Below are 20,093 nucleotides of genomic sequence, written 5' to 3'. Positions count from 1 at the left end.
CCTCACTGCGGTTTTAATATGCATCTCTCGTTACTAATGAAGTTTGGTACCTTTTCGTATTTACTGACCAATTGGATTGTTCCTTTTGGGAAGTGCCTGTTCAAGCCTTTGACACATTCTTCTATTGAGATGTCTTTTTCTCACTGATTTATATAAATTTGTATATATGCTTGATATACAAACATTTGCTTTTCACCTTATATATTTCCATATGATTTGAATTTTAATAAGCACATACTACATGTATAAATTCTAAAACAAAAAAGTAAAAGATCTTCAGCAGTTTTACTTTATCCCTACCCCCAATTCTGAAATGTTAGTTACAGAATGTTAAATCATCTGAAATGTTACAAAATGTTATATACATACATACACACATACATATACATATATATATTTATATTATTCTATATATTTAGAAATCTTTTCTTAAAGATTATACTAAGTTTCACAGCCCCTTTATTTAGATACACCTCTACGTTTTATCGTTTTATCGGTTTCTTTGTACACTACTGTCCTTACATCCAAACCTTCCTCTTAGATCTGTTTCAGACTTTACTGGGAGTACTTCAATTAATTTTTCTCAGAAAGGGTACGTGTCATAAACTTTCAGAGTTCTTATGTCTTTTGACTCCCTTCTAAACATTTAAACATTAGTGAGGCTGGGGACGGTTCTGTCTTCAAAATAATTTTCGCTCAGAACACTGAAGGAAAACTAGGCTGCAGGTGAGAAATCCAACCAGTCTGATTCTTAGTCTTGAGCTTTTCATGTAATCTGCCTTTTTATCTCAGAAATCATAAGCAGTCAATAATAGACAGATAGATGCTTTTTGTTTTTATTTTTTAAACTTGTTCCTCAGTGGGCCTTTTAAACTTGAAAACTCAGAGTCTCTCTTCAACGCAGGGAAATATTCTTTATTTATTTTCTCCCTTCCACTGTCTTTCCCTCTGTAACTCTATAAAATGGATACTGGATCACTTAGATCAATGCTCAAAGTATAATTTTCCTCATGTACTTTCTTCCTTGGTCTTCTTGCTTTACAGTCTGTATAATTACTTTATTTTCATAAAAAATTGGTCTTTAACCTATTATTTAAGTCTCCAAATGCATTTTGATTTCAGCGATCAAGTCATCAATATAGAACTAGTTCTTTTAATCATTTCTTTTTCCCCATGGCAGTTGGTTTTTTATTTATGAATCCAATTCTTGACTCTGAGAAAGTCTCCTATGATCAGAACTTCCTAAAGTTCCATTCTGCTTCCTCATTATCCCCATTTCCACCACTGTAAGCTGTTCTATTTGTTCATCTTAATCATCCTCTTTCAAGCCCAGTTTCCCTCAAATGCCTAGTGGGCTCTGATCACCTATTCACAGTAATAAATGAAGGACTACACTGATTAGTAATTTTAAGAGATATGGATTTCCCCAACAGTTGTCACTCAGTCTCTAAACCCGCAAACGGGAGATCTGTCTGACCGTGGGTCTCTGCAGGTAAGTCGTACACTGACAGACAGGTTTCTCTTAAAAGTGGAGAAAAAGCAGTTTCGCCTCACAACTGCCAAGATAAGGCTGAATTTTGATGGTATGGTCTGGTTCTTTAATACATCGATCCTTGATGGAGCTCCCTTTCTTTTCCTCTCCCCTGTTCTGCACCCCACACTCATGCTATTGTTAGAGCTCCATGACCTAAAGCTCTGCTTTGGCCCCCACTTGCTCTCCAATCCAAGTCCACAAGAGCATTGCTTGTTTGACCCTCTCCAGAGCGAATCCCCAACTATGCTTGAAGAGCTGTTCTCATGGCTTTATCTTGGGAACTAATACCATGACCAGAGCTCTTTATATGAAGGGAGAGAGAGAAGTAGAGGAAATAACCATTTTGGAGACAGTCCCTTAATTATCTGCCCTGATGTTCTACCTTCCTCCAAGCTGCTCTGTCCGCTGACTCCAGGCTTAGAGTTTCAGAAAAGGGGCCCTGCTAAGAAATTCTCTTGACTCCAGCATGGAGCAGGAGCATCTATTTGCGGTTGCATTTTATTCTGTTCTGGTTTCTCAATTATTTAATTCTGCTTTCTAAAACCCCGAAATTCCTCCAATTTTTTGGTATAATAGCAATCATAATAATGGCACCTAATATTAATTGGCTAAATGTAAAATATTGGCTAAATGTAAAAACTCTTTCTAAGTGCTTTGCTCATATAAATCTCTCTTGATCCTCACAACAACCCTAGGAGGCAGGTACTATTATCAGCATCCTAATTTTATAGATGAGGAAATTGAGGCCAAAAAAAATAAGCAACTGGCTCTAAGACACAAAGTTGGTAAATGGCAGAGCCTGGATTCAGAGCTAGGTAGGTAATCTCACTTCAAAGCCTCTCTTTTCCATTTTTCAATACAATTATTTTTTTTTCATGTCTGTTTTGTCATTTTCAGTGATATCTGAGAAGAATGGAGAGGTAAATGTGTGTGTTAGGTCCATCGTTTTGTAATGGAAACTCACTGTTTTCACTACACCAGTACTGTTTTCAAACCACACAATTTTAATTGGTAGAAATGTCTTTTAGAGAAGATGCAGAATCTAGTGAAGGACTCTAGTGGCAGAAAACAAGCCCTATGTAACTGTGTTCAATCAGCATCAGCAGAGGTAATGGGTAGGATTCCCAAAATGAGAGGCTTGAAAGTGGAAATTTCAAAAGTATAGATAAGTTTTTTTTTAATCTAAGGACACATTAAACAACAGCATTTTCATGTTCTCGGCAAATTATTAGTTTACTGTCACCACCACCTGAGAGATGTTGAGAAGGTACTAAAATTTTAGCCCATCCTATTCCCTGACAGTGGCTTATAAATAATTCAGTTCAACTTGGATGCGTATGATATACCTATCACGTGTACTGTGCTGCAAACTGGAAAAAAAGATACGAAAGGAACTATCCCACTGTCCCTGCCCTTGCAGAGCTTACAGTCTATGGCAGGCACAAACAAGTAAACAACTATAATTCAGTGTGATAAGTGCTATGATACAGGCAGGTACATAGAGGGTGCCATCAGGACAAAGAGATGGGCCTTCCAAGGTGGTTCCCCCAGAAATAACTCTTAGATTGAGTGTTCAAGAATATACTATTATTGGTTCGGGGAGATTAAACTTAATTTTTCATCTCCCTCAGTCTGTTCCTCCAACCATCTACGTAACACCTGGTGATGAGCACAATGGTCCACAAAGAGAGCTGGAAGCTTTCTCGATGCCCACCCTCCACCCTCTCAATCAGCCGTCAAGTCTCATCCAGTTCCACTTCCTCAGATCTCAAATCAATTCCCCACTCTCTGTTCCCACTACAATTGCCTCAGGTGCATTTTCCATCATTTCTCTCCTTGATGATCATAACAACCTCAGAACTTGTCTTTTAAATCTCTTCACTAATTTAAAAAACAACAACAACAATGACACAAAAACCAGTCTACGGCCATGCCACCCTGAACAAGCCTGATCCCATCTGATCTCAGAAGCTAAGCAGGGTCGGGCCTGGTTAGTACTTGGATGGGAGACCACCTAGGAAGACCAGGTGCTGTAGGCATAAAAAATAAAAAATTAAGGGATTGTAAGCTGACAAGGTCCTTGCAATCTGCGAGGTCAACCAAGGGTTGCCTCACCTAAAAATAAATGAATGAATGAATGAATGAATGAATGAATAAATAAATAAATAAATAAATAAAAACACGAAACCCAGAAAACTCCCCTTGAGTGGTGTCCCACTTGAGCTGGGTCCTCTCCAGATTCTTCTCTCCACACTCTTTCCCACTAAGCTGAACTTCCTACAGTTCTCTGAAAGACCATGCCGTTTTGCCTAGTTGCCTGTACTCAAGTGGGCTAGTCCCCGTCATTTGAGATATTCCAACCCTCCCTTGCTAACACTCACTCAGTCCTTAAGTACATCTCTTCTGAAAAGTCATCCTGATAGTCACTCCTCTCTGTCCTCTCCACGAGCTGGGCCAGGTACCTCTTCAGTATGCTCCCATACCATGCCACCTCATTAGGACACTTATCACAAAGAATTACACGCAAATTATTCTGTAATTGTTTCTTTACCTGATTCTCTATTATCTAGATCACTGAGCTAGCACAGTGCCTATTACTTAGGAGGCAATCAAGAAATACTGAAAGAATGAAAGAATGAACGAACACGAACGAACGAAGATAGTTAAGTCTGTGAAGGCTGATGAGATAACCAAGGAGATAATGGAGAGGACAGAACGTTGAGCAATACCCACCACCTTTAGTGGGTAGAAAGAAAGAAGCTAGTGAAGAAAACAGAATGAACAATCAAAGAAGTAGGAAGAAAACATCTAGGATTGTACAGTAAAGTAACCCAAAAGAAGAGGAAAATTGAAGAAGGTGCAGGTGGTCAACAGCATCAAACACTACAAAACAAGTCAAAGAAAGTGAGAACTAAGACGAGGCCACTGATCTAGAGGCAGTCGCTGGTGATGTTGACACTGCTCGCTAGTGGTGCACTTAGTCCCGCCTCGCTCTTCTCAGCACTGCCAGAGACCATCTTCTTCAGCCATGGTTTGAGGCAGCTTAGGGCTTACCAGATAACCAAAGGTCATGACTTACCTGTGCTAATCTGTTTTCCATGATTAATAAAATTGAAAAACAGAGAATATACAAAGAAAACAAAATCCCACCAGCCAGATATAATATTATTTCACTATTTCCTTTGTTTTTTTTTGGTTTATATTTGTACGAAATTGATATTATATTGAATTATATATCCTAGTTAAACAATTTCTTAATTATACTTAAATTTAGTCAGCCCGAATTAGCTTCCTCATTGTTAATCAATAAATGAACACTGCAATTTATAAACGAAAAAAAAAGATGTTATAGAATTAAATGTGCCTGTTTGGCCACATGCGCACAATTATTTTTCTGCCACATAACACTAAAATTACCTCTTAATTTGTATCAATAAAATTATTTATTGATGCTAAAAGGTGGCACACTGCCCTAAGTATCTTATCTTGGCCCATTTAAGCTAGATTTTATTCTTTTCATGCTCTGGAGCTTGGCTGCTAAAAATAGGTTAGGTACTAGATATAGAAACATCTATAGCAGCTGCAAGATGTTTTTCCTAGGTTTTTTTTTTTTTTTTAATAATCTCTTCAGTCAAAATTAGATATACTGGCTTATAAATAATTTAATAAAGTCTAAATTACAACATTAAGCATGCTTGTCTGATAATCTGTTTTATCTAGAAATAGTGGGAACCAGAGTTTTCAACCCTCTTCTAAGATTTTTTTTTTCCATGTGGAGTATGTTTTGTGGGAAAAAAATAAAAAATAGAAGAAAAGCAAAATTTCTAAAAGTAAGAATTACAAGGTCAAAGGATGTGAACATTTTTAAGGCTTTTGATACATATAGCCAAATTGAATCCAAAAAAGCTGTATGAATTTACACCTTCTTCAATACATGAGCTTCATTTCCCCATAACCTTGCCAACACTGAGTATTTTTATTTCTAGTCTTTGTGAATCTAATAGGTAAAAATATCTTGTTATTTTAATTATCATGAAAATAAATATTCATATTTATTGTTCTTTTTTATGAATTGATGTGTTTTTTTACCTATTCATGTTCTTTTACCTATTTTTTAGTGGGTATTTGTTTTTAAACTATTGATTTATAAGAGCTCTTTATATATTCATGATATTAACCATTTGTTACAAATATTTCCCTTATATCTTTTTATAATTTTTTACATAACATTTTTTAAATTTTATAGTCATATAAATTAATCTTTATTTCTTCCTTAGAATCATACTTAGAAAACTCTTTCCCATACCCATATTTTAGAAATTATTCAAACTTCTTTTTAATATGGTTACAGAGGAATAATAATGATACTAGTGAGATGATTTAGTGCTACTATCTAATTCACATTAAGTGATTCTAACTCCCTAAAACTTAAAATTACAATTCCAGGGTGGTCAATATGAAACACAGGCCTAAAATTAAGTTCTAGACTTTGCTTACTCCAATTTTAGCTGTTTAGACAATTTTTAAAAACCAGAGTTTGAGTTTAGAAAATTCATTCAAATTTCCCTTTAACCCATATGAAGCACAGATCTCTTGCTAGTTATCACCCACCTCTCAAAAACCTGTTAGGGATCCTTATGATGGGACAGGACTGAATGAAGCGCCTCCTAACTGGGTCCCATCGTATTTTCTTCTTACCTGTTACCACAATTATCAGCAATAAGTCAGACACATACAACACATGGCAAATAATACATAGTTACTGCAGTTATAAAGACAGAAAAACAGAAAACAAAACAATACTTGAATACAGAAAGAAGTGATGCAAAGTAGCATTTAACCCTGTTTTGGGAGTCAAAACAAAATTAAATTAATATATAAGCAGTGATGAAGCTTTTCAACTCATCCCCAAAGAATACAAACGATTATGTGCACCATTTTTCGGAATTCTGGGTCAATAGAACATGCATTTAATAATCACCAATGCCATCTTGTGGCAAAAATTCACCATGAGCTTCACCAATAGATTAGAAACTAAGACATTTTTAAAAGTCAGTGAATGTTAAAAAAAGAAAGCTGTGATTAAAATTAATTTGGCATAATGTAGACTCCTGGTCTCTTCCGGGTTTGGTATCCCTTTATAAATTATATGGTTAAGAAGATAAAGCAATGGGCACCATTCTTTAAACATGAAATAACATCTTGGCACTTCATTGGCCTGGTGTTGGGGAATATGGGATTCATCTGCCTTCCCAGGAAGCAAATTAGCTCCATACTAACCTCAATTAAAACTTGTTTTCTTATAAACTAAAAGGAAAACATGAGGCATTCTAGAACTGTTAAATGGGATAATTGTTTTTCTGCTCAAAGTTTTGATACCTCCAAAGATAGCTCTTTTTGGCAATAAAATCAATTAACGTTTGTATAGAGTTTAAAGTTTACAAAGATATCCACAAATATTACCTCACTTGATCCTCACAACAATCCTGTATGGATTCAATGGCCATTTCATTAAACACCTGCTATGCCTTGAGCCCCAGGCTAGGCTCTAGGATAGTGAAAGCAAGTTATGACTCTTACCCTCAAGAGCTCACGGTCTTGTGAGGAAGGCAGATGTCTAAACAAATAATTACGTTACAATGAAGTAACTGCTATAACTGGGGCTATAAAAACACTCCGAGGAAGATATAAATATGTGACTTAATGCCAGAGTCAGGATTCAAGCCTAGGCCATCTGACTCTAAAACCTGCCTTCTTTCCACTACATCAGACTTACCCTGTCTCAGTTCCTTAGAAAGAGTATGGTTTTGGGTTTTGACAATTGAAATATATTTCAGTGTTCATTAGCAAGGCCTGGTTTGTTTACTGTAGTCCTTGTACACAGAGATACACAAATTCTGTATAATTAAAAATAGGATTACCTGCACACGAGTACTTAATATTGTGGAGAAGACAGACTTGTGGTCAAAGGAAAGAACTATTTATTTTGCAAAAAGGCAAAAGGTTTATTTTTAAATCTTCTAAATGTTTTAAATCAGTAGTTTCTAAATGTTGGTCTACAGACCACTGCTAGGCTAAGGTGAAGATCCACCAGGCCAACACAAAATGAGAAAAATATGGACAAGGCAGTGAGTTTTTTAAAGCTAAACTGTTCCATTTAAAAGCCTGTCCTTTTTTCAGAGATTAGAAACTTTCTGTTATTAAACATTCTTTATTTTATGAGATGAAGGTGGTAGAAAATGGTAGTTGGTTTTGTTTTTTTAAATATTCTTTCTTGGAAAAATTGAACATTTGCAACATGGGTACCACCAAAATACATATATTTTTTAATTTACAGGTTTATGACATCCAAAAGCCTATAAAAACCACAGCTTTTAAATCAATACATTCGTTGATGACTCCTAAGTCCAACACTGTAAACCACACACTGTCAAAGGATACGTAAGGTGTATAAGAAACTTCCCTTGCCCTCAAGAAGCTTATTTTCTAATTAGGGAGACAAGACAGACACATAAAACAATTATATAGCAATACAAGACAGAATATAACAAGTGATTAGCTTAAAATTTGACATTTTTATGTACCAAAAGCATTAAAATGTACATACCCTTTGACCCAGTTATTCCACTTCTAGGAATTTATTCCTAAAGAAACAATCACAGATGCATGGAAAAATGTAGGGACAAAGATACTCACTACGATATTATTTATAATGGTAAAAAATCAGAAACACTTTCAATGTCCAATGATAGGGAGATGGTTAAGTAAGTATGCTAAATAAACATACTTAAATTTGTTCATATTCTATGTAACACTAAAAAGTATATACAAGAATATTTACTAACATGGGAAAACATTCACAATATATTGCAAGTGAAAAATGCAAGGTACAAAATAGTACTAGACTATGACACCATATTAATAAAGAAAAAAGTGTATATATTTATGAAAAATACAGGAAGGATATACGTCAAATTTTAATTGTGGTTATCTTTGGGTAGTTATTATGAGTGATTTTGTTTTTTTCTCCTTAGTGCTGGTCTTTATTTTCCAGGCTTTCTCATTGGGTAGGCATTACTTTTGGACTGGAAGAAAAACAATAGCATATTACTTTAATTTTGTTTTAAAGCTATGATTAAAATAAATACTGTAAAGAAACACACCAAAGTGTTAACAGTGGTTATGACTGGGGTTGAGGGTTATCATCTCTCTTATAATATCCAAAAATTCTATGACATATATTATTTTATAATGGAAAAATATAAAACAAATTAGAATAACACTGAGGGAATAACATTAAATATTATTGAACAAAAGTTATAATCAAAAATCCTTTTTAATGTTTTCTCAGAGCTCTGTGAAACATCTTTGGCCTATTTCTCTCTCAGCAACCAACGTAAGTCTGTCACAGGCATAGGCTAATGTTGACTCTATGCAGATAATTCACGCAAGGTAGGCACTGACTTCAGAACCTGCATTTTCTTCATTCACCCCAAGAGCAGGAAAAAAGAGAAACCAGCAACATCACAAATATATGCCTTTCCAAGTTCATGCAAATATGTTTCTGAACTTGTGTTCACTGAAACTTTAATTTTTACGCATTTGAACTGCCAATCTTCATTTGTGATTGCATCTACCCTTCAAAACAAAAACAATTTCTTCGGTCATTTCACTGATTTGTTTTTTGCTAGATTTAACTTTTTTTCTCCTTTTTATTAAATTTATTTCACTACAAATATGGCATAGTCAGTGACTAAATCAAGATGGCAGGCTAAGCACACTGCAAGCAAACTCTTCCCAAAGCCCCGCGAATACATATGCCATTTTTTAAAAATCCATAATCACAAGAAATGTCCTCTGTGGACTAAAACTGTAAGGAATCCCTGAAAGATGAAAGAAAAGCTGATAGAATCGGTTTAAAGTAGGAAACCACAATCCTATATGCCCAGAGTACAGGGCTATTATTTCAAGGGGCCCAAGTGGCCTTCGGAGTAAACTAAGCCCAGAGGTGGAAGACAGCAGGAAGGAAGGAAACATTTCACAGAATCTACAGCATAGCTAGTTGGAGGGTAGCACAGAAGTTACAAAGCAGGTCAATCTCTCCCACCCGTTGACTTCTTTTGGGTCAAATAGCAGTATTTGCTCCCAGATGAGAACTGTGGCATCAAACACGAAAGGTGTCACTCCCCAGGGAAAAACAATGAGTATAAACACTTGGATTAGAGACAAGACAGAGCCCTGGGTGTATATTAACCTCCAGGCAGTAGTGGTATACACTCCATTTCACTGCACATTCCATCTCTACCCACAACCAGTAGAGATCTGCTTCAATAAACAGATGTAACATTCATAGGAAGGCTAACTAGGGCTCTCAAATAAAGATGAATGAGCACAAAACCAAGACTCAAACGTGAAAAAGAGGCATTTGTGTGACAAACATAAGAACTCACACCCAAAGAAAGAGAGTTAATAAATTAAATAGAATAATATCCTCAGAAATATGCAAGATAACATTTATTTTAAAAGAAATCAGTTGGAACTCTTGGAAATTAAATTTTGATCACTGAACTAAAAAACCTAATTAAGGACTGAAAAAATATACTTAAAGAGCAAATTAAATTAGTAATCCAAAAGATGGAGCCAAGAACTTCACCAGAATATAGTTTAGAAGGAAAAAGAAGTGGAAAACATGTTTTAAAGTTAAATATAAAAGAGAATCGAGCAAACTCTATCAAAATTCCAACTGCTTTTCTCGCAAACATGGACAAGCTAGTCCTAAACTTCATATGGAAATGCAAGGAACCCAGAAAAACCAAAACCTTGAAAATGAACGAAATTGGAAGACTCACATTTCCTGATTTCAAAACTTACTACAAAGATACAGTATTCAAAACAATGTAATATTAACATAAGGATGGATATATATACACATGTGTGTATATATGTGTGTGTGTGTGTGTGTGTGTGTGTGTGTGTGTGTGTGTGTATGGAATAGAAGAGTGCACAAATAAACCCATATATCCAAGGTCAATTTACTTTGACAAGGGTGACAAGACTATGAAATGAGGAAAGAATAGTCTTTTCAACAGATGGTCCTGGGACAACTAGATATACTTCTAAACCCAGAATTCTATATCTACTCAAACTCTCGGTGTGAGTAAAAAAATAAGGCATTTTTGAAGTACAAGGACACACAAATTTTGCTTCCCTTAGACTTCTGAAAGAATTACTCAAAGACATATATCTGGAATTTTAAAAAATTTAATACCAGAATAATAAACAAGATACAAGAAACGAGTTTAAGGAGAGAAACCAGTAAGGCCTTTGAGTTTAAGTAAACATCAATTGGAAAACACATCCATAGAAGGTTACTAACATTCAAAACTACAATCTCAGATGATATCGACAGGAATAACTGTGAGGGTAAGAAGAGAAGTTGGGAGGGAAAAAGGAAAGCAGATGATTAGTAAAGTCCTTGTCTTGTTCAGAGGGAAGATACAGAAAGAGGTTAATATAGATATCAATAGAAAATATGAATTTCAGTATTGTGTAAAAAATTAAGAATACTAGATGGCTTCACTCCAAACATTTAAGGAAGATATACCTATCCTACACAAACATTTTCAGAGACTAGAGAACTCACTTAGGAGACTAGTAGAACCCTGATATCAAAACCTGATCAAGACATTAAAAACAATTACAGGTCAATATCCCTTATAGACATAGGCACAAAAATGCTGAACAAAATACTAACAAATCAAATCAAAGGATATAAAAAGGAGAATGCGTCATGTCCAAGTGAAGTTTATTCCAAGAAAGTAAGGCTGATTTACCATTCAAAAATCAATACAGTTCACCACATTAACAGAGCAAGGAGGAAAACCATATGATCATCTCCATAAATACAGAAAAAGTATTTGATGAAATTTAATACCAAGCAAACCGGGGGAAAAAAGAAACTTAGAGTCACAGAAAAACCTGTACACAAATGTGCATAGAAGCTTCATCTGTAATAGCCAAAAACCTAGAAACAACCTTCCAACAAATGAATGGTTAAATGAACCGTGGACTGTGGCAAACTACAGTATTAATGAACTACTGATATGTACGGCAACTTGGATGGCTCTCAAGGAAAAAAGCCAATATCAAAGGTCACATGTTGTATGATTCCATACGTATAACATTCTTGAAATAACAAAATTACCGAGATGGAGAACGGATTAGTGGTTGCTGGGGGTTGTCAGGGGAGGTGGCTGTGGCTATAAAAGGGTAACACGAGGGAGGAGAGAGGGAGTCTTGTGATGGACTGTTCTACGTCTTGACTAGGTGGTCACACAAATCTACACATGTGATAAAACTGTATACGACTCAATACAAACACACACACACACACGAATGCATATAAAACTAATGAAATCTGAGGAAGGTCAGTGGTATCAGTGTTGATTTCCTGGTTGTGTTTATTGTACAACAGTAACAAGATGCTATCATTCAAGGACACTGGATGAAGCATATATAGATCTCTTTGTATTATTTCTTACAATTGCATACAAATCTATAATATTTTAAAGCAAAACATAAAAAATTAAATAAATAAAAACCAAAATGAAGAAAAAAACTGATTATGCTGATATGGGGCAGACTGCATTCAAAATGATAAATCTGAAACAACAAAAAATATTTTAATAATGAGAACTATTGCTAGAGAATACCATCTAAGAATTCTGATTTAGGTGGCTATGCCATGTGGTATAATCCTAATGCTTTATACAATTCAGTATCTATAAAGAATTTCAGAAGAGAAGCAAATTAATACTGTATTTAGAATCTGCTCAGTTGTACAGATTGCTTACTGTACAAGAGCTCCAAACCAAGTGGCTAAATTGGGGTGGGGTCTAAAATCCAGCCTGAACTCTACTCCCCGATGCAACCATAGGACTATGCCTACCTGAAAGAGGCATTTTTTAAAAATTTTGCACAATGGCATACTTAAGGTTAGCAATGACCCACTTGTTAAGTAAATGACTTTCTTTTAAACGGAGGAGAAATAACGTTTATTTAGTATTTATTCCTAGCACTTGCATATACTCATTTTTAAATGTCTGCCTTTTGCCTTTCAAAACAAGATCTGAACCCCATATCTTAGTTCTGTTGTGCTGTTTGGGTACAGAATATTCCTTAGGTGGCTTCAGTTCTATCTCAAATCCTTTCTGAAACAAAGTGGTGTATAAATCAACATAATCTAAAATACGAGTTACAGAGCTATACTGTACTATATTATGGTTTAATTAGTCATGGTGGTGTGTGTGTGTGTGTGTGTGTGTGAGAGAGAGAGAGAGAGAGAGAGGGAGAGCGCGCGCGCGCGGGGGATGGGGGAGGGAGAAACAAGTGCATTCCTTAATAACAATACAATTCCAAGAACCCATTTAATCCTCACCACAACTTATTAGATAGATACTATGATGATTCCCAATGTACAGATGAGGAAACTAAGACACAGAGAGGTTAAGTCATTTGCTCAAGGTCACTTAGCTAAGCGAGTGAAAAATTTGGGATTCAAACCCATGCAGTTTGGATCCAAATCACTCTTAACCACTTTGCAATAATACTCTTGGTCACAATTCAAGTGGGCACCTGAAAAAGTGTGTCTGATCAGGGCACTGGATAATTACTTGTTAAATGAATGAATGGATGAATGACTACAAAGACAGTGATTCTCAGCCAAAAGTACACGCCCCCAACCCTCCGAAGAAGTTGCTCTCCTCTCCCAAGATTCTGGTATTATCCCCTATTATACTATCATACTGCCACTTCATTCAGAATAAAAACCAGAGCAAGTCATTGTAACTAATGGAATAACTAACATTTCTCATCCCTTAGGTTTTTAGGAGTCAAAAAAAAATGATTAAGAACTGTGCTGAAACAGAAACAAACTCACAGATACACTGAACAAACCCGATGGGACGTGGCATGGAGGGCTGGGTGAAAAAGGTGAAGGGACTAAGAAGTACAAATCGGCAGTTACATAACAGTCATGGAGATGTGAAGCACAGCATAGGGAATATAGTCAATAATGTTGTAAGAACTATGAATGGTGCCAGGTGGGTACTAGACTTATGGGGGATCACTTCCTAAGTTACATAAATGTTTAACCACTATGCTTTACACCTGAAATATAATATTGAATGTCAATTGTAACTGAGAAATAAAAAAATATTTTTTAAATAATAAATTTTAAAAATCTCAGAAACTATCACAGTCTGGAGGAGCCTAAAGAGACATGATGACTAAATGTAATTACTGTGGTATCCTAAATGGGATCCTGGGTCTACGGCCATGCCACCCTGGACGTGCCCGATCCCGTCTGATCTCAGAACCTAAGTAGGATCGGGCCTGGTTAGTACTTGGATGGGAGACCACCTAGGAAGACCAGGTGCTGTAGGCGTGAAATGAATGAATGAATGAATGAATGGGATCCTGGGACAGAAAAAGGATGTTCGGTAAAAACTAAATCTGAATGTAGACCTGAATTCATAAAAGAAAAGAAGAAAAGAGAACTGTGCTGACAGCTTGAACTTGCACTCTGATTCTTTTAAAGGCCTTCAAACTATGGTTTGACTACTTATTGGTTTCCACTGTACTTCCCTAATACACACACAGGAAGTGTATCTTTAGGGAGTTACAACATTGAGACAAAAGCAGCTATTTGCATCCCCAGATATCAGATATGCTATATCTTGTTTTTTAGCCGTACCCCATGTTTGTTTTTTTTGTTTTAAACATTCTATTTTCATATCTGTTTATTAGCCAACTCAAATATTTTTGGCAAGAAAGGAATAAATGGTAAGGGAATGAAATTCCTGGTTCTCTCACCTTCTCTGTTGTTCAAGAAAACATGTTCATTTCCCCCACCATATTTCATGTTTGTTTTCTTTCACTTTAGTCTCTTGTCTCGACATGTGTAGCAAAGAGTAGGCTTATCATAACTTCTTTCCTTCTATAAAAGTAAAGTAATCATAGCCTATTGAGAGGCATCTTCAAATCTTAAGCTGTTCTTCACCATTTTGGCTTACATTATTAGTTATCCAAGTATTATTTTACTGAAAAAACAGGGTTGCTGGTTGAGGAGTTTCATCTTTGGAGGACAAAGGAGGCACAGGAAGAGTTGAATCAGGCTTAAACTGTTTCAAAATGTTGATATGATATTTGAAACCAGTGGTCATAAATGACAATTCTAAGCTATACTCTCCTTCCTTAGAAATAATTTTAAAAAATAGGCTAAAAATTTTACAGATTACAAATTAATCAAAATGCATTATAATTCATAAACCTGTTAGATTAAAATATTAAATCTGCATCTAACAAATAGAAATCCTGGGAACACTCCTGATTTAAAATAGTATTACCACATTCTTAATGTTTATGAATGGCTGTCAAGACCCTAAAATAAACTTTTAAATAAAATCCTACCCTTCGACCAGTTTAATCTTTTGATAAGAATTAACTATAAATACACCATAAATATATGTATACCAGATGGTCTCTAAAGCTCTAAAAAATCTGTAATTCTCAATGGAATCGGAACTGTTCCAAGAATCTTAGAACTTACCTAGTGCAGTGGTTCTAGAGATGCTGGACTAGCTGGCTCACTGCAAGCTTATTAAAAATAATAATTAAAAAAATAAAAAAGCAAAAACAAAAAGCAGATTACCAAGTCCATCCCAGTACGTCAGGCATATTAACTTTGGTGGGAAATCAGGTTCCACAGAGACTAATAAAAATTATTGGGTCTCTCCTCCACAAAATACACATATACTCATAATTTTACATATGATATAATTCCCCTGGAGACCAGCCACAGATTCATGAACTGATGGACCCGGGTTAAAAAAATGAAAAAAAAGAATTTAGACCCAGAGTGGTATTACCGTTTTCAAAAGGGCAGGTAAATGGCAGAATGAATAGACTTTTTCCACATTCTACCAGAAGACAAAACTAAGAGAAACTCACAGAATTCGCAGCTGAATTTATGACAACTCTTTGTAATAATGAGAGCCAACAAATAATGTGACAATTCTCTTCACAAAGTAATAGGCAGCCGATTAATCGAAGAGGTTGAAATAAGTAGACCTCTTTAAAATAGAGCTTTAAAATAAAAAGATTAGAGCTATTGTGGAAAGGATTCCCACACGATAGAAAATAGGGCAAGGTGACTTCCAAGGTCTTTTTAATGTTCACATTTTATGATTCTAAGGAGTTTTAGAAGAAAGGGAAAAGGTAAAAGATGAAAAGTGAATTTTAAAACTTTTTTTACTGCTTATAGGTTGTTTTCTATGTTTAAGATTTTTAAAAAAGACTGCCTGCATTTGTACTGTATGTGGGTCTGTGTCAATGTGCCTGTCTTACAACGTAAACTATAGCTAGAGGATCTGTTTTTCTTAATACACGATCGCCTCCTTCCTTTTTATCTCCAGTAGAACTTTATTTTTTCAAAGAATGAGTACAGAATTCATCCTACAACCCTAGAAAATAACCCAGTTTCTTTACTAACAACTAAATTTTGTATCCCAATTATACTGAAATAAAAACTTATAGTGATAACCCACTCAAGAGTCGGACTACATTTGGTCTTTTCTTGCTTCTGGATTTCTTGCACTCTAACAAGCATCCAGAGAATAACCTCTCTCCTCAAAAACATCCTTGAGAGAGAGTGAAAGAAAGAGAGAGAGAGAGAAAAAAAAAAAGACTATAAACAAGGTGAACGTAGATGTAGGAGACTATTGATTTTTAAATCAATACATTTTGACAATGCCTGGTGTACTAAGTTTGCAACTTCCCCCAACCCCTTAACGAGCACCAAAGATGGGTAGCTCTACTAGAGAGAGAGACACAGAGCCCTCTCTATTTCTGCAAGTAAAACTAAGGAACTAAACAAAAGGAAATCCTCAAATTCTAATAGTTAAATGACTGTATCCAGAAATGTCACTTATTATTTTAACTATTCGTTCTGTTCCTCGATTAAAACTAGAAAAAAAATCCATTTTGAATGTGAAAACACAATTGTTCTGTATAAACTCGCTTTCCCTCTTCTCAGGTCACCATTTTCTGTTGGCAAATGCAATGTCTTCTAAGGAAATACCTATAACCAAAGGCAATAAGAGCTTGTGTTGGACTAAATATGGCAAAAAGCAATAAAATATTCACTAAATAACAAATTTTCAATGTCTGATCATTTAAAAACTTTTAAAATACCTAATATATAAAAACAAACTATTCTGAAAATTTGATAATTCCGTTATGTAACAAGCAGAGACCGAATATCTTAAATGCAAAACTAAAACATGTCAGGTATGAATACTGCCAAAATTGACACGATTTCTAGTAAGACATCTGCATAATGCATTATATTCAGAAAGAAAAGCTATTCTTTACTCAGAAATAAAAATGTCAAAGGATAACATTTCATAAGAACATCTGCATTGAAGCATTTTTTTTCTATAAATGCAGAGATAAGTTTTGGATTTAAAATCATAATTGAGCAGAAAGAAATGTGATGCAACTTTAAGAAGTTACTTCTCTCCCTGAAAGGTTTTCTCAATATTTTGTTTTGTATATGCACATGTATTTAAAGCTAAATATACTACCTCTTTCTAAGGTACCCAGTTTGGAGTGCGTATTACAACTTCATATTCCTCCATCAGGCTTGTGTATTTGCATGTGTTTTAAGGAATTTGTTTTATGTGCCACCAAGATGATTGTGGCTAGTGTTTGATCAATTACACATCTGATTTAAATTAACTGATTTGACAGTTTGTTGAAACCATATGGCAGGAGCTACTGTGGGTAAAAAGGGAAACAAAAAAAGCACCATTCAACTACAAAGACTACTTATCTCATTTTTTGCTAGTCATCATACTTCTAATTTCACTATCTAGTTCTTATAGACAACTTAATGATCGTATCTTAGTAAAGCTTAAAGCAAACTCCCTGACGCTACAGCAAATATAAAAGGTAAGGGCATGAGATCAGGCTGGATTCTAAACGCAGCAGGAAGCCACTTTTGTCTGGGAAGCAATAACCATAGTTGTGCTTTAGAAAGATTAATCTTGTTTTAGTAGATAGGATGAAATAGAAAGGAAGTCTGGGAATGACAAAAATATTATTAATGCAGTTCAGTTTAAGGCAATGAAGGCCTGAATTACAGTAGTAACAGAAAGAACTGGGAAGGACATGAAGCAAGAGAAGAGCACAGCACAGTGGTGACAAGTATGGACTTTAGAAACAGCCTGTGTCCAAGTCGGGCTCTGTCCCTTGCTAGCCCTATGGCCTCAGAAAGTCTTATCCTCTGGGCCTCAGCGTCCTTCTCTATGTAAAGGGCACAACAACAGTACCTGCTCCTTACAGGTTTCTGAGTAAATGTTTGTAAAAATGCCTAGCTAGTGATGTTATTTTGGGGATAAAACATAAGGACTTAAAGACTAGCTGGATGGGAAAGTTGAGTAAAATAAAGGGATAAATATAAGCGAGAGTTTTTAAGTTCTGTAACTTGAAGAAAACTTTAAAAACAGATATTAAAGGGTAAGCTGGAAATATTTATCACTATGTATTGCAGCAATATTTTTAGAGTGTAGGAACAATTTAAACGACTATCATTTGCATAGATGGCTAATTATTGTACTTTCATACAACATAATACTTTCAGCCATGAAGAAAAATCAAATCTAAATGTACTAATATAAAACAATCCTTCAAATATATTTTTAGTAAAATAAACAAAATGAAAAGGACAGGGGCAGAAAGAATACTTTATGTTGTACTCTAATTTGTTTAAAATTAAAGGTAATATATACCTATATGCAAATCTTTTAACAGATAATACCTCTGCGGAGAGACTAGAAAAGTAGGAATCTAGGGTAGAAGGGATATTTTGTCTCTCTTGTACACTATTTGATTTTACTATGTTTATGTAGTATTTTTCAGTTTAAAAATTAATATTAAAAATGAGGGGTAGGAAAGGATGAGTTCAATGAAAGAAAATTAAATTTACATATTTAAGCGAGCATAACTTTATGTGTTCTAAAAGCCTGCCCAGTACAGATACTGGTAAGTCTAATTATCTGGAGGGTTCAAAAACACCAAAGAATGGCCTCAAAAAATTTTTCAGGGAGAATAAAAAAAGTGAACCTTAAAAAGTACACAGGCTATTAAAAGAAGTTCGGCTGCATTTCAAAATGCTAAATTTACACGTCAGTTGTGATGTGAAATTCTGAATATATATCCTCATGTTATTTATAGTTAACAGGCCCCTAGGAAGGCCTACAAAAGCCTTCTATACCCACGATTACAACCTACAGTATTGCAGTAACAGCAGTACAGAGTCCATCACTTTTTAACCTTATCTTACTCAAGTTCTCGGGCACATCTGACAAGATCTCCCTCCTTTTACAAAATATTTTCTTCTCTTGGCCTCTGTGAAACCAAGCAGTCCTAGATGTCTTATTTTACTGACCTTTTTTGCTTGCTTCTCCTTCTCACCTTCAAGAGCTGTAGTCTTCTACCCTAACTTTTATTTAACCTTCCTTTGTAATCTCATCTAGCCCATTAGCTTCGAATACCACGTGTATGCTAATAATTCTAAAATTTCTATCTCGAGCCTCCATCTCTTCCTTGAGTTTGATTTATACTGAAGACCACCTACCCAATAGCCTCTACTTAGAGGTCAAATAGGCATCTCAAGTTTAACAGAGCCAAAACAGAATTCTTGATCCATTCCCACAACCCTGCTTCTTCCAGTCTGTTCCATCTCATTTAAGGACACCACCAACCATCTAGTTGCTTAAGACAAAAATGTAGGAGTCTTCCTGATTCCTCTATTTTTTTTATACCTCACAGTAAATTCTGTTAATGCAACTTTCAAAATATATCTCGTATTTAATCCCTTCTCAGTACCAACAGCACTGTACTCTAGTCCAAGTCACCATCATCTTGTTAGATTCCCGCGAGTCTTCTAAATGGCCTTTATGCTTCACTTGTACCATTTGCCACAATCCATTCTCCATCCAGCAGCTACAGGGAGTTTCAAAAAATACAAGTCACATCACATTACTCCCCATTCCTCTGCTTATAACTATCTAATATTGCTCCCCTTCACTTTTAGAATAATGAAAGGTCACAAATTCAGTTTTAGTCATGCTGAACTTGAGGGGTATAAGGCAGTGGAGACAATGGAGAAAGCAAGTATATGGCTCTCGAGAGAGATTTGGGCATAAGTTACAAAGTGGCCTTACTTATTTGCATGTGAGTGGAAAATGAAAACCATGGATTTGGAAAAGAATACCTAAAATGGTTGAAAAAGAAGGGTGGAGGCATAAGATCAAGACTTGAGAACCCTAATATTTTAACGCCTTGTTGAAGAGGAAGAGCTGACAAAGGATACTAAGTATGAGAGGCCAGATACATAAAAAAGACAACCAGACCCAATGTCAAGGAAACAAGGGAAGAAAGATGTTTTAAAATGAAGAGAGATCAAGTAAGATGGAGACTGAAAAACATCCAGTTG

At 35.4% G+C, this 20,093-nt stretch overlaps 1 protein-coding gene, 1 non-coding gene and 1 pseudogene across 2 annotated transcripts in view; 2 read left to right on the top strand and 1 right to left on the bottom strand.

The window, feature by feature from the left end:
- Positions 1–20,093, bottom strand: part of KLHDC10 (kelch domain containing 10) — a 50,333-nt gene that overhangs the window by 18,009 nt on the left and 12,231 nt on the right. The window contains exon 2 of the mRNA XM_011357228.2: positions 6,146–6,232. Within this exon, the coding sequence (XP_011355530.1) occupies positions 6,146–6,232 (87 nt within the window). The remainder of the gene's footprint in view (positions 1–6,145; positions 6,233–20,093) is intronic.
- On the top strand, positions 3,455–3,573 carry LOC111737975. The gene has a single exon (XR_002779648.1). It is a non-coding gene; the product is annotated as a 5S ribosomal RNA (ribosomal RNA).
- On the top strand, positions 13,861–13,979 carry LOC111737992 (annotated as a pseudogene).

Source organism: Pteropus vampyrus, unplaced genomic scaffold (genome assembly GCF_000151845.1).
Source record: "Pteropus vampyrus isolate Shadow unplaced genomic scaffold, Pvam_2.0 Scaffold33, whole genome shotgun sequence".
NCBI classification, from domain to species: domain Eukaryota; kingdom Metazoa; phylum Chordata; class Mammalia; order Chiroptera; family Pteropodidae; genus Pteropus; species Pteropus vampyrus.
Note: the sequence above shows the minus strand (reverse complement) of the source record. Positions and strands in the feature narration are given on the sequence as shown.